This window comes from Bos javanicus, chromosome 3, assembly GCF_032452875.1.
Source record: "Bos javanicus breed banteng chromosome 3, ARS-OSU_banteng_1.0, whole genome shotgun sequence".
Classification (NCBI taxonomy): domain Eukaryota; kingdom Metazoa; phylum Chordata; class Mammalia; order Artiodactyla; family Bovidae; genus Bos; species Bos javanicus.
In genome coordinates, this window is record NC_083870.1 from 78,406,894 (window position 1) to 78,422,929 (window position 16,036).

A 16,036-nucleotide genomic window follows, 5' to 3' on the forward strand; every position below is an offset into this window, starting at 1 on the left:
TTAATGCTGTTTTCTAAAGCTTTTGTTTCCATTTTGATTTGCATCAGTTAAGGCACATTCCTAAAATACTTATCAACACAATTCTTGACTAAAAAATTAATCATTGTTGTAGACAGTTTTCACCATTCTTGATCAAATCAAGAATGCTTTCAAGTCAGTCATTTTTAAAGTATGATTCTGTTGTGTGTGAATAGGGTAGTGTGTTTGTGTGTGTGTGTGTGTGTGTGTGTGTGTGTGTGTGTAGCCAAACCTACTACACAACCTGTAAAATACAAGGATGATGTTACCAATCACATGGGGGTTTCATGGCCTTAGGAATAAGAATGAGTTTGTTTTTTTTAAGTAATAAGTCATGAAAAAGCAATCTTTCATCAAGTATTCAAAACAGGCTGTCAACTTCCATTCAGAGCTGCAAACTGCAAGGAGGAAACTTTCTTTTTCAACTGTGGCATTTCCAGAAGGAAATAAAGAGAAGCAGAGTCTTTGCCCCCAGTTCTTTGTACTTCTCTCCTTTTCTTAACCTCTCTCTCCTTCCACTGTTTAGCATAATAGCTTTTATATCCTTATGGATTTAGTGAGTCACTTTGGATCTTAGTTACAAAAGTATGTGGGCAAAATCCCCTGGAGGCAGAGACCTTTTCGAGGGTAGGAAAGCTCAGGAAACTGTTTCTATGGACACAGGACGCATAGCTAAGGGCCTGAATCCGGCAGAAAACAGTTACCAGAGCCAGAAAAGAAAAGAAAGTAGGTGCGGTTTGGGGAGGCGGAGGCGTTGCAAGTTTGAATGCTAAAATTTGTATGGAGATAGAAAGCGAAATAAGAAACGCATGCTTTTAAGTCTTAGGCCCGTTTCCTCCCCAGCCGATAACAGAACTTTCTCCCCCCGGGATCTGGCTGGGGAGGGACTGGGCGCGAGGCGTCCCTGTCACGCTGGGTGGCGGAGTTCCCAGGTGAGTGTGGGACACAGGTGGGAGGCAGGCCTAAGGGGCTTCTCCCAGCTTCCTTGAAAGGACTTTTGCCTCTTCTATACTTAATTTTAAGGAGTTTCCTCAATCACAACATCCTTGATATTTTGGTTTGCTATTAAAGGACCACAGGCAGAGGGTATTTGCGAAGGGCTCCCTGATTTCCAGGTACCCCTGAGCCTCTTCGCGCGGCCCTCCTGAGATGGAGGCTCCCGGGGAAGGTGAACTGGAGGACCGGCATGAAGTGTGGGCGGCTCCAGGCATCATAATCAGGGCCTTTCAAACTTCCGAAACAAACAGAACGGTTGTGGACGGGGCTGGTTGGAGTTGATCACTTCAGCAATAATTGTGATGCGATTTCAAATTTGCCAATAAGTCTTCCTATCGTAATCTCATTGGTTGCTCACAATGACACTCCCCAGAGTTTGTACACATACTTTTAAAACATCTTTGATATTTTTCGTTAGAACCTTACCATCCAACCTCAAATTGGTGACAGGCAAATTTTAGTAATGTTTGAAAATCGAGTCAATTTTCTCCCCTGCTCTCATAACACAAAGGGGACAAGAAATTAAATAGTATGGATCTATGCACAGAGGCCAGGATTGATCTTTAAATCTTCTAATAATGATTTTTTAAGTTAGTTCTCAAGGTCCGTCTAGTCAAGGCTATGGTTTTTCCAGTGGTAATGTATGGATGTGAGAGTTGGACTATGAAGAAAGCTGAGCGCTGAAGAATTGATGCTTTTGAAGTGTGGTGTTGGAGAAGACTCTTGAGAGTCCCTTGGACTGCAAGGAGATCCAACCAGTCCATTCTAAAGGAGATCAGTCCTGGGTGTTCTTTGGAAGGACTGATGCTAAAGCTGAAACTCCAATACTTTGGCCACCTCATGCGAAGAGTTGACTCATTGGAAAAGACTGATGCTGGGAGGGATTGGGGGCAGGAGGAGAAGGGGATGACAGAGGATGAGATGGCTGGATGGCATCACCGACTCGATGGACGAGTTTGGGTGAGCTCTGGGAGTTGCTGATGGACAGGGAGGCCTGGCGTGCTGCAATTCATGGGGTCACAAAGAGTCGGACACGACTGAGCGACTGAACAGAACTGAAGCTAGTTCTCATGATTTGTGGGCTGTGTTGGTTTGCTAAAGCTGCCACAACTGCAATAGCACATGTCATGATCCATGCACAGGTTGGAAAAGAATTTCCAGACATGAAGCAGAATGAGAGGGAAATAAAGTTTATTAGAGTGGGAGATGCTGTTAGAACAGTGGGGCAGCTCAAGGGAGAACCAGTGTTGAATAGGGGTCCTTAGTCCACTTTCTACCCAGGGCACAAGAAGTGGGATAGGGATCTTGCAGGTTATTTGCTTATTGGATGAGGAAAGTATACTGGGTGGGGGGAAGAGTAAGGCAAATACCTCCTCCCTATGGGGTAGGTGGGGAGACAGGTTATACTGTTCCATTAATAGTTACAACAAGAGGGAGGGAAGGACGATAAGGGTCTGGTTTTTCCATTCCTGCATTCCAAGACCCTCCTTGGTTATCTGCTCCTTTGTCCTTGGGTCACCACACCACAGACAGTATGACTTGAACAACAGTAATTTATTCCTCACAATTCTGGAGACTAAAAGTTCAAGATCAAGGTGTGTGCAGGATTGGTTTCTTCTTAAGCTTCTGTCCTTGGCTTGCAGATGGAGCCCTTTTCCCTGTGTCTCACCTGATCTTCCCTTTGTGCATATTGTCTGTGTCCTAATCTCCTCTTCCTGTATGCCACCAGGCACAGTGGGTCAAGGCCCACTCTAATGACCTCATTTCAGCTATTTTAACTTAGTTACATTTTTAAAAATAAAGGCCCTCCCTCCAAAAACAGCCACACTCTGAGATACTTGGGATTAGGATTTCAACACGCAGATTTGAAGGTGACATAATTCAGCCTGTAATATAAGTCAACATTTTAGACTAAAAAAAAAAAAAAAAGAATTCTCTTGTGTCTGTACTTGGAATGTGAGGTAAAGAAATTTAGCCAGTTATCTCAAATGGAGCAAAACATAATCACTTAAAACAAGTGCTTTCTAGTGCTCAGTACAGTATTTGGTGGGGCTTCCCAGGTATCGCTAGTGGTAAAGAACCTGTCTGCCAATGCAAAAAACTTAAGAGGCGTGGGTTCGATCCTCAGGTAGGAATAGCCCCTGGAGGAGGGCATGGCAACCCACTCCAGTATTATTGCCTGGAGAGTCCCATGGTCAGAGGAGCCTGGCGGGCTACAGACCATGGGGTCACAAAGAGCCAGACACGACTGAAGCAACTTAGCATGCATGCAGTGTTTAGTGGTCTGTGTCAGGTACAAGTATAAGAGGTCTTTTCCTGCAAGGAGTGAACATATGACCTGATGAAGCCAGATAAAGGAGTAAACGTTAATGTGAGCCTCCATTTTCTGGATAGTTGCTCAGTCCAGCTCTTTAGTTTATGAGTTTAAGCCACTTTCAGTTTTCTTTAGATTTTCCTTTGATAGGAGATGTTTGCAACTTGCTGAAGAAGACTTCTTAGCAGAGCCTATAATATTGGCAGCATTGGGCTTTTTGTTTGATTTTTGACTTTTTTCCAGTTCAAAAGTACTGTTAAAATGAATTAATGCTTTTTTAAAAGTAACTTTTTAGTTTGATATTGTTATTTTTAGTAATGACTCAGTCTCTGACTGCTTATAATGTTGGCCTTACAGCCTTGAAATTGTTTGTTGATGTAGCCAAGTCTTTGCAGTGAAGCCAGGGGGTGATTTACTTTGAGAGTGACTGGGAATTTTATTCTGCCCTAGTTGGCAAGTTCTCTATTTCATTAGGTTCTTTTTAAAAAACCTGTCATTACTGAGCCAGTAATTAAGAACATAAATCTCAGTTGCCTTTGAAAATAATTTTACCAAGTTTAGATTTGGCAAGAACCAAATCTTATAATTCACTCAACTTCATATTTCATCCCCAGTAAATCATCTTGAATTAATATCATCCATCACAAATAAACTGGGATTGCTCCCCATAAAATGCTTTATTCAGAGAATAAATAAATGAATAAAATGCTTTATTTATTCAAACTAAATGATAATTTTCAGATCCCAATTAGGTGTAAAATCCTTTTCTGGTGCTGAGATTCAAAGCAGGTAAATCAATTCCTGCTTTAAATGAGATTTAACACAGTGAGGAAGAGATTTGTCAAATGATAAGTCTCTGTAGTACAATGTGCCAAGTTCTATCATGAAGGACAAAATACAATAGCACATAATAAAATGTAACTGTCAGTGGGACAAAGAATGAGAGACTGTCAAGGAGAGTCTTGCAAAAGAGCTTGCCTTTACATTGCTGTGCTGTGTGCTCATTTGTGTCTGATTCTTTATGACTTCATGGACTGTAGCCTGCCAGGCTCCTCTGCCCATGGAATTTTCTAGGCAAGAATACTGGAGCAGGTTGCCATTTCCTACTCCAAGGGATATTCCCGACCCAGGCGTTGAATCCATGTCTCTTGTGTCTTCTGCCTTGGCAAGTGGATTCTTTACCACTGTGCCACCTGGCAAGCCCACCTTTATATTAGGAGTTGAGAAAGGATAGGCTTTTGACTAGAAGACATTAGGAAAGAACATCCCAATGAAATGAAAAGCAGGAATAGGACTTCTCTAGTGGTCAGAGGTTAAGACTTTGAGCTCCCAGTGCAGGGGGCCTGGGTTCAATCCCTAGTCAAGGAACTATGATCCCACATGTCTAGTTTTCATGTTGCAATGAAGACTGAAGATCCTGTATGCTGCCACTAGACCCAGCACATGCAAACAAATAAATGTTTTAAAAAGAAAGAAAAAAGAGCAGGAGTGAAGGACATGCTTGGAAAGGTGCAGGATGTGTCCTGGGAAAAGAAATGGTAAAGCATGGAAGAAGATGGGTTATGGGGGAGGTTAACTGGAAGGTGGAGTGAGCCAGATCCTGGACTGTTTTCTTGAACTGTCCTGTACGTCATCTGCAGAGCTTGTGTATTACTCTGCAGATATTGGGGAGCAAACTAAGGTTTGAGGGCTGGAATTGGACCCGGTCAGTGTCCTGTTTAATTAAGCCAGCTCTGATGGCATTTTGAAGGACCAATATTTGAGGAATGAGGAGGAAAGTTAGGGTCTGGCAAATTAGGGAGATTAGAGTGCAGTAACTGAGAGAAGAGAAAATGAACATCTTAAGGTCTTAAGGAAGACAATAGCATTGAATGTAAAAGCCAGGATCATGACTCACCTAGAGCTAGACATCCTGGAACGTGAAATCAAGTGGGCCTTAGGAAGTATCACTACGAACAAAGCTAGTGGAGGTGATAGAATTCCAGTTGAGCTATTTCAAATCCTGAAAGATGATGCTGTGAAAGTGCTGCACTCAATATGCCAGCAAATTTGGAAAACTCAGCAGTGGCCACAGGACTGGAAAAGGTCAGTTTTCATTCCAATCCCAAAGAAAGGCAATGCCAAAGAATGCTCAAACTACTGCACAATTGCATTCATCTCACAAGCTAGTAAAGTAATGCTTAAAATTCTCCAAGCCAGGCTTCCGCAATACGTGAACCATGAACTTCCAGATGTTCAAGCTGGTTTTAGAAAAGGCAGAGTAACCAGAGATCAAATTGCCAACATCCACTGGATCATCAAAAAAGCAAGAGAGTTTCAGAAAAACATCTATTTCTGCTTTATTGACTATGCGGATCACAATAAACTGTGGAAAATTCTTCAAGAGATGGGAATACCAGACCACCTGATCTGCCTCTTGAGAAACCTATATGCAGGTCAGGAAGCAACAGTTAGAACTGGACATGAAAGAACAGACTGGTTCCAAATAGGAAAAGGAGTCCGTCAAGGCTGTATATTGTCACCCTGCTTATTTAACTTATATGCAGAGTACATCATGAGAAACGCTGGGCTGGAGGAAGCACAAGCTGGAATCAAGATTGCCAGGAGAAATATCAATAACCTCAGATATGCAGATGACACCATCCTTATGGCAGAAAGTGAAGAGGAACTAAACAGCCTCTTGATGAAAGTGAAAGAGGAGAGTGAAAAAGTTGGCTTAAAGCTCAACATTCAGAAAACGAAGATCATGGCATCTGGTCCCATCACTTCATGGCAAATAGATGGGGAAACAGTGGAAACAGTGGCAGACTTTATTTTGGGGGGCTCCAAAATCACTGCAGATGGTGATTGCCACCATGAAATTAAAAGACACTTACTCCTCTGAAGAAAATTATGACCAACCTAGACAGCATATTAAAAAGCAGAGACATTACTTTGTCAACAAAGGTCCATCTGGTCAAGGCTATTGTTTTTCCAGTAGCCACGTATGGATGTGAGAGTTGGACTAAGAAGAAAGCTGAGTGCCAAAGAATTGATGCTTTTGAACTGTGGTGTTGGAGAAGACTCTTGAGAGTCCATTGGACTGCAAGAAGATCCAACTAGTCCACCCTAAAGGAGATCAGTCTAGGGTGTTCATTGGAAGGACTGATGTTGAAGCTGAAACTCCAATGCTTTGGCCACCTAATGGGAAGAGCTGACTCATTTGAAAAGACCCTGATGTTGGAAAAGATTGGGGGAAGGAGGAAAAGGGGACGACAGAGGATGAGATGGTTGGATGGCATCACCAACTCGGTGGACATGGGTTTGGGTGGACTCTGGGAGTTGGTGATGGACAAGGAGGCCTGGCATGCTGCGGTTCATGGGGTCACAAAGAGTCGGACACGACTGAGTGACTGAACTGAACTGAACTGAACAGAAAGGGCTTGTCCAGTTAGGGTCAATGTAGCCTCACTGTACATGGAATTATGTGAAAGACTATTGGTCCATTTTAACCCCAAGATTCTATGGGTTAGGTTTCTGTGACCACATAAGAACTCTCCATTCCAGAAAGGAGCATTTCCCAGCAACTGTAAGTGTATATAAGATTGCTTCAGGTGTATCTATGCATATTTAAGAAATAAGATCATCTCTTTCACCCCTAGTTAATATATTATTGAAAGGCAGATGATTAGATCTATTTACTTGAACACAAACTAATTTTGTTTTTTGATGACTGTCCAAATGACAACCCACTCCAGTACTCTTGCTGGGGGGAAATCCCATGGACAGATTAGCCTGGTAGGCTACAGGCCATGGGGTTGCAAAGAGCTGGACATGGCTGAGCAACTTCACTTTCACTTTCTAGTGTGGCAACATCATAATGCTTATCCAAGTAGCATCAAACTGTCTCCCTAAACACTTACTATATATTCAAGACCTACACTAACGCCTTATGAGACAATGAGTTTTAGTTTTTGTTGACTGAACGCAGAAAAAAGAATTGAATGAAAAATTGAGAAGTAAAACTATGAGAAAATTAGAGAAGAAAAGGAAAAAAGATAATAGATGACATGGTACAGAAGATATTAAATTTCTGAATTAAAATAGAATATACTGAATTACTGGATTAAATAGAAGACACTGACTTGCTGAATAAATTCTCTTTGTTTCCCAAGTTCCAAGCATTTAGTTTGGGTATAATTGAAGAAATATCTTCTGAAGTAGACCATCAGACATATGGAGACCATTGGTGGTTGTACGGTGACAGGTATGCAGAAAAAAACAAAATGATATGCATATGTGGAACTTGCATTTTCCAGAATTTACAGATAACCTCATACATTTTATCCCTAACCAGTAAGTGTATCATTACTTATATTTACTTCTTTCATTTATCAAACACTTTATGTGTCACTTGCATTCACTCAGTTAAACCTCATAACAGCCCAAATGAAGTGGGTTCTTCTATTATTCCCTTTTTATGAATGGGACAATACAAAGAGGGTAGGCAACTAGCCCACAGTCACACAGCTGGTAAGTAGCAGAGCCAAGGATTCAAACCCAAGCAGCCCAATTTTAGATTTCATGTTCTTAACCAGTATACTACGTTGCCTTTCTAAGTTTGAAGGTGGGAGAGAAAGCAGTGTTTTTTAATGTTATGGCTTTATCTAGGAGAACCTCAATAGGACTCTGTGAAAGATTTATACATACTCATAAATGTAAAGGCAGACTAAAGGCAAGCATCAGCTCAGTTCAGTTACTCAGTTGTGTCCGACTCTTTGTGACCCCTTGGACCACAGAACATCAGGCCTCCCTGTCTAGCACCAACTCCCGGAGTCACCCAAACTCATGTCCATTGAGTCAATGATGCCATCCAACCATCAAATCCTCTGTTGTCCCCTTCTTCTCCTGCCCTCAATCTTTCCCAGCTTCAGGGTCTTCTCCAATGAGTCAGCTCTTTACATCAGGTGGCCAAAGTATTGGAGTTTCAGCTTCAACATCAGTCCTTCCAATGAACACCCAGGACTGATCTCCTTTAGGGTGGACTGGTTGGATCTCCTTGCAGTCCAAGGGACTCTCAAGAGTCTTCTCCAACACCACAGTTCGAAAGCATCAATTCTTTGGTGCTCAGCTTTCTTTATAGTCCAACTCTCATATCCATACATGACCACTGGAAAAACCATAGCCATGACTAGATGGACCTTTGTTGGCAAAGTAATGTCTCTGCTTTTTAATATACTATTTAGGTTGGTCATAACTTTTCTTCCAAGGAGTAAGCGTCTTTTAATTTCATGGTGGCAATCACCATCTGCAGTGATTTTGGAGCCCAGAAAAATAAAATCTGACACTGTTTCCCCATCTATTTGCCATGAAGTGTTGGGACTGGAGGCCATGATCTTAGTTTTCTGAATGTTGAGCTTTAAGCCAACGTTTTCACTTTCCTTTCACTTTCATCAAGAGGCTCTTTAGTTCTTCTTCACTTTCTGCCATAAGGATGGTGTCATCTGCTTATCTGAGGTTATTGATATTTCTCCCGGCAATCTTGATTCCAGCTTGTGCTTCCTCCAGCCCAGCGTTTCTCATGATGTACTCTGCATATAAGTTAAATAAGCAGGGTGACAATATACAGCCTTGATATACTCCTTTTCCTATTTGGAACCAGTCTGTTGTTCCATGTCCACTTCTAACTGTTGCTTCTTGACCTGCATACAGATTTCTCAGGAGGCAGGTCAGGTGGTCTGGTATTCCCATCTCTTTAAGAAATTTCCACAGTTTATTGTGATCCACACAGTCAAAGGTGTTGGCATAGTCAATAAAGCAGAAATAGATGTTTTTCTGAAACTTTCTTGCTTTTTTGATGATCCATTGGATGTTGACAATTTGATCTCTGGTTCTTCTGCCTTTCATTTACCATTTTCCATTTCCTCAATGGCTGGTGGTTAATTCATTTATTCAGGTTGTTAGGTATTCGGGATGCAAGGATGAGTTAGATCTGCCTCTGGCCTTCAATAAACAGTATAGAGCAGGGACAAAGTATATAAAATGCTTTAAGAGAGTGTGATTAAAGAACTAGGACAGCAGTATACATAGACTATCATGTGAATGTAGACATTGGACATCTAAATCACAGTTTATCAGGAATTCCTCCCAGCAGAGGTGTTATTTCTATTGGATCTTGAGGGATGCATTGGACTTAGAAATACAGAGAATGGATAACAGCATTGTAGGCAGAGGAAATAGCAAAGACAAAGCAACTAGTGAAGGAAAGTACAATGCATTCAAGGACTGCAAGTTGTTCATCAGGACTGGGATATCAAGGATACATGAGGAGGAGGCAGGTGAGGTTCAAGACTTAGTCAGAGGCCAAACCTTGAGCCTCTTAGGATAAATCAAGGAGTTTGACGTTTGTCTTGAAATCTATAGGGAGGGGTTGGAGTGTAATCAGGGAGGCATGTGATTGTATTTTTCTTGAAAAATAATTCAGGCAAAAGTAAGAATAAAACAGATGTGATGGAACAAATGTACAAAGATATTTTGAAACTGTTGCATTAACCCGGACAAGTTATGGAATCTTACACTGAGACAAATAGCAATGTGAATGGATAAGAGGAAAAAAACTGAAAAGATATGTAGGATGTAGAATATACAAGAGAAAGTGATTATTGTATATTTAGAGAAAGGGTAGGAAGGAGTTTTCCTGGAGTGTGTTAGTGTTAGTCACTCAGTCGTGTCTGACTCTTTGTGATCCCATGGACTGTAGCCCACCAGGCTTCTCTGTCCATGAAAATCTCCAGGCAAGAATACTGGAGTGGGTTGCCATTCCCTTCTTCACAGGATCTCCCCATCCCAGGGATTGACCCCGAGTTTTCTGCACTGGCAGAAATTCTTATTTCTGCCATATTCTTTACCGTCTGAAGCACAGGGAAGCCCTGATTAATTGTAAATACCTCTATTTTTAAGCCCAAATTATTCCCTAGTTTGGTTCCCATCTCTTAGCCAAAATTCTAGTGATGTAAGCTTTTACTTTATCTATAAACCAAAACAGAAAATTTGCCATTATCCTTTTTTTAAATTTTAATTTCTTGTGAGAGATACCTATCTTCTACTCTGTTGTACTCAAAATAGGAAAACATTTTAAAGTAATGGGAGCCATTTACCTAGCAGAGAATTTGAGAAGCAATCAGGAGAGAAGACAAAATGAATATGACAGAACTTCTGATATTTATTTTCCATTTGTCTCTCAGTAAGAAAATCCTGATTTTCACCTGACTGTATCACAGAGATAAAGGGACTGCGAGTCCCAGCCGCCTTTTTAGCTGGGTACAGCTATTTTACTTTGGCTATTCCTAGAGAGTGGTGACCAAATTCTGGTTTGGGGAACTGTTTCATTAGAAGGGCTTTAAAAAATATATTCCTGGTCTTTACCTCTGTAAATCCTAACTTAGTGGGTCTGTGGAGGTAACTGGGAATTTGTACTTCTTGAAAACTTTTGAGTTCATTCTGCAGTATAACTAGGATTGACTAGATGGACCTTTGTTGGCAAACCATCTTTCAACAAAGATGGACCTTTGTTGAAAACCATTACAACTCCTAAGTTTATGGGCTGGATGCCTAAGATATAATCTATGTGATAATAAAAGTTGGAAGAGGTTTTTGGCTAAGGGAGCAGAAGAATGGATTTACTTTTAGTCCTACATTTGGGCCACCTGTGGGAAATCTGGACTGAGTGAGGTATATAGTTTGGAATTGAGAAGAGAGATTTTGTTTGGAAATAGATGGTGGGAGATGAAGCCCTGGGAGAAGGCAATGGAACCCCCCTCCAGTACTCTTCCCTGGAAAATCGCATGGACGCAGGAGCCTGGTAGGCTGCAGTCCATGAGGTCACTGAGGGTCGGACATGACTGAACAACTTCACTTTCACTTTTCACTGTCACGCATCAGAGAAGAAAATGGCAACCGACTCCACTGTACTTGCCTGGAGAATCCCAGGGACGGGAGAGCCTGGTGGGCTGCCATCTATGGGGTCACACAGAGTCGGACACGACTGAAGCGACTTAGCAGCAGCAGATGAAGCCCTGAGTTTGGGACGTCATCCTGAAAGAATATATGGAGTAGTGGGAAAATGGCTGAACATTTAAGAACACTAGTATTTAGGAAGTAGTGTGAGAAAGAACAGCAAATTGAAGATATTGGCAAGGAATGTTTAGAGAAGATAAGATGACAGGACTGTTGTCATAGAAACCAAGAGAAGGGAGACCAGTAGAAAGCAGTGGTTAACATTAGCAAAAGTTTAAAAAACTCAAATAAGATAAATACGAGCAGAAAAGTATCCACCTATTTATAAAATGGTGACCCTGGTAACTTATGGGGTCAGATTTAGAGGAATAGGTTAAGAAGTCAAATGATGACCGACTGAGAAGGAAAAGGGATGTAAAAAATTAGAAAACCTCAGTATAAACAATTATCTTAAGAATTTGGCAATCAAGGGAAGATGAGAGAGAAAGTCATGGCTAGTAGGGAGAATGGAGGAATTTTTTCCTTTTTTTCAAATAGAAGAGCCCTGAGCATGCTAAGGAAAAGGAATTGGTGATGAAAAACAATAAAAGATAAAGGGACGAGGAAATTAAAAAATGGAAATAATTCTTTTAGGAGGCTAAAGATAGTAGAGTCTAGGATATATGGGAGGAATTAGCTTTGGATGGGAGAGGCAACACTTCTATTAAAATTAAAATACAAGCGAGATGGCAATGGATGGATGCCAATGAGACTTTGGTATGAGAAGTGGAAGTTAAAGAAGTTCTTACCTGATGGTCTCTATTCTTTTTGGTGACATATGAGAGACTATTTGCTTTGCCTAGGAAGATGGGTGTCACAAGAAAAACGTCTGCCAAGAGACAACTTACTGTGATAGAATACCTAGCACAGTACGTTTCATGTAATGGAATTAGTGGCTAGAAGCCAAACGAAATGTCTATCATTAAATGAAACTGTATGCTGATAGAAATAGAACAATGAAGTAGAATTTATGCCCATAGAAGTATGAATATGAAACTGAAGTATGAAGCCAGTATGCTGGTTTAAAATAGACATTAAAATTAAAGATTAAATCAAGAAAGGACAGATGGTCAAATTGAGGGACATTTAATATAATCTGGATGCTCTTGATTAAAAGGTTAGTTTTTACTTCATGCAAAAGCAGCTGGGATGCATCATCATATTAGACCTGGTGGTCCTTTGCTCTCAGCATTTACTTGAGGAGACACAACTAGGTTCTTGATACCCCCAGGGTGATGATGAAAGCAAGCAGGTTAGTCTGTGGTGTTACCTGCCCTGCACTCTCCCCCAGCGCCCTTCATCCACTGGTAACCACTGGCACGTTGCCAAAGGGCTATGAAAACATTTGCAAGCTAAAAAAGGGAATTTTGCCTCCAAAATATGAAAATAAGACTGCAAAACTGAAACTAATAACATTCTGTCAGTTTCATTGTCAAACTTCATATTCTTCACTTCAGAAAAACTCATAAGCACAGTGATTTGCCAGAAATCATATCATAGCTGAATAATTTGCTCATAGCAAAATAATTTTAAACCAAAAACATAAAAATTTCCTTCAAATTAGCTTTCTATGTGTGTGTTTATAAAAATTAGAATGATGTGGCGTAGCTTAAAATATCTGATGTGATGTTGAAGACAAGGGATTGTAAAAGGCATAAGACATTTTACCCTTTAAAAGCCCTGCTTTCTGTCCCTCCCACTGTAAGCAGCAAGTCTCCATGCCCTCATATAATTCACATCTTCCTCAAACTGGGAAATGCATTCCTTTGGTTCTTCTAGTTATTTACCTCTGTGTGTTTTATTTAGAAATAGAAACCTTGTCCCCACTAAAATAAATTTTGGTGAGAATTAGAGTATCCTTCCCCATATTTGAAGTCATATTATGTTTAAGAGTAACACAGAAGCTAAAATTCCTGTAGTTGTTTTTAGGATATATGAGAGGGGTGGTTTCTAAATCTGAGAAGACAGTATACAGTGTCCAGATAATCTCTAATTTCTCCCCTACTCTCCTGTAGGAGACCCAGAGAATCTGAGGCATTCACAGTGTGCTAACACCTTTACCCTATGTCTCTCTTTTCCAAGCTGCAACACAAGGTTACGTGGTTCATACCAAGGCAGGCTATCTGCATAGCTCACAAAAGTCCTTTGTCACATAGGACTACATACATCATGGGATGGAGGTGGAGTATTTAGATATAGCAAAATGTCAGAGGGCTTGCTGGGATGGTAAGACACCAGCAGAGCATCAGGAATTCAGCACAATAGATGGTAAAGGAAAGAAAATAGAAATGATAGTAAAGGAAAGAAAATAGAAACGATAGCTAAAAGAAACCAAATACAAAATAATTTGAGCTTTTGGCATAGGGTTCTTAATTCTTGTCTTTTCATGCTTTATTGCCTCTGTGTGATGTTGACTGAATAATATACAATATAAGAGACAATGCATAAAAAGTTTTTGAGCTAAAAAGAATCTTAGTGTAGACATTGATGTTCACTAGAAATATTGATGAATTCAATACTTTCTGTGAAGTTTTACAGACCTTTAAATAAATGTCACTGGAGCCCATTTAATTCAGTGAACAAAAATATATTGAATGCATGAATGTCTACTCAAATTTTTAAAATAAATAAAGTCGAGGGAGTTTGGGATTGGTATTCCTGATCCTTGCCTCCACTCTGCCCCTAGATATGTATATTGCATTGTAAGGTACTTTGTGGCTTTTAATTTTCTCATCTGAAAATGGAAATAAATTATACCAGGTTCTAGTTGCTAATATTCAAGTCCCTAAAACTAATGTGGACCATCTGAGCCCAGATGAGATTTGTAGCAAATTAATTAACTGGAAATATGAACTATTATGGCAACAGATCCTTCCCAGCTTGGCTGCTGCTCCTTGTGACTGATTGCCTGCTAAGTGCTGTATTAACAGTCTTGGATCATCGACCAATTTAATTTGAATGTAATTAATTCTATAAATGTGAGCTCTCTTTATTTACTTTCATTAAAATTAAATCATGACAAAAAGAAGATATGTATCAAACTGCATGCCCTTGCTTCAGGTATGAGTCACATCTGGTTTCCATACAGTAATCTTGAACTTTCTTCAACTCACCTTTAATCATGCTTTTAAGAATTCCTGGGGCCCACATGCTTCTGGGAATTCTGATCATATGAGCTTCTGTCTAAAACATTTGAGTACTTCTACATTTCTGTGATTTGTTCCACGATCTAGAAAAGAACTGTATTCTTTTCTTTACCTAAAACAGTGTTGGAAATGTGTGTCTCTTAATTTATGCCTAAATAATTAATTATATGTTTAATTTTGTTTTGGAGATTTATTCCTCCCCCTCTTCCTTTTAAATAGGAATTTACTGACTGACAATGGCAGAAAGAGTCTTAGATAAGTTGGATATTCTTGATGAGCAAGCAAAGACCCTCTTGGCCACAAGAGCAAAGGTTTGTAAAATATGAGCTAAAATTCACTAACTTTTATCATTAAAAGGTTATCATTTCAAATGTGAGTGGGCTACAGGCTAATTTTTAAAAAGGTAATAATTGTATTAGTTAAGAGAGTCATTTATGAAATACTATAAAGAATTGATTAAATATACGAGGTAACTTCCAGCCAACTGTAATGTTTGGTTATGATGCATCTAACCTGTTTTTGTTTTTTTTTTTAATCCTAAGCAGTCAAGTAGTAAATGTGACTACTCCTGGGACTTCCCAGGTGGTTTAGTGACTAAGACTCTATGCTCCCAATGCAGGGACCATGGGTTCAATCCCTGATCAGGGAACTAGATCCCACACGCTACAACTAAGTGTTCACGTGTCACAACTAAAGACCCCACATGCCACGACTAAGACCCAGTGCAGACAAATAAATTTTTTTTAATGTGACTACTATAGTTTTCATTATATGTTAAATGTAAAAACTTGTTTATTTGGTTCATTAAAAGGAAGAAAATATTTGATATAGCTACCAAGTTAGAAATAAAGTTCTTAGAAAATAAACTGAAAAGTGTTTGTTGTTTAACTGCTAAGTCATGTCCGACTCTTTTGGAACCCTATGGACTGTAGCCTGCCAGGCTCCTCTGTCTATAGGATTTCCCAGGCAAGAATACTGGAGTAAGTGGCCATTTCCTTCTCCAGGGGATCTTCCCTATCCAGGGATTCAATGTCTCCTGCATTGCAGGTGGATTCTTTACCACTGAGCCAACAGGGAAGACTCAAAAGAATGAGACTATTATAAAATTAAATATAAGATATTAATAAATAATACAGGTCTGAAACACCAGATTTTTTACATGTGAGCAATTTAATTTGATTACAAAAAGACTTGTAAGATAATATAATAATGTGGATAAATGAAGTATATATAAAGAGCAATGGAGTTTGAGAAATCAAGGAGGACACCACAGAGAGAAACTCTTAAGTGAATGAACATATTTGCAAACCTGAAAATGAAAGCATTAATGTTTGAATAGTAATTTGGTTTTTTAATATTTCATAATTATCTCCTTTCATTCAGAAAATAAAGTAGAGGAATATGGAAAAATGGAATACATTTGTTCTGTTATAGCTATCAAAATTTTGAAATACCAAACTAAGCATAACTTAACTAAAGCAAACCTGTTAGACTTTGACACCCCAAAGTTTATTGCTTTTTAATTTTT

The 16,036-nt window shown here is 39.7% G+C and overlaps 1 protein-coding gene across 6 annotated transcripts in view; it reads left to right on the forward strand.

The window, feature by feature from the left end:
* Window positions 1-723: 723 nt before the first annotated feature.
* Window positions 724-16,036, forward strand: part of C3H1orf141 (chromosome 3 C1orf141 homolog) — a 49,688-nt gene continuing 34,375 nt past the window's right edge. For 2 of the 6 annotated variants that reach the window (XM_061411660.1, XM_061411665.1), the window contains exons 1-3: window positions 6,864-6,896; window positions 7,490-7,574; window positions 14,728-14,819. In XM_061411660.1, the coding sequence (XP_061267644.1) occupies window positions 14,745-14,819 (75 nt within the window). In that variant the 5' untranslated portion in view covers window positions 6,864-6,896; window positions 7,490-7,574; window positions 14,728-14,744. Of the gene's footprint in view, window positions 951-6,863; window positions 6,897-7,489; window positions 7,575-13,549; window positions 13,631-14,727; window positions 14,820-16,036 lie in introns of those variants that run through there. The other 4 variants (XM_061411662.1, XM_061411666.1, XM_061411661.1 and 1 more) reach the window with 2 other exon arrangements.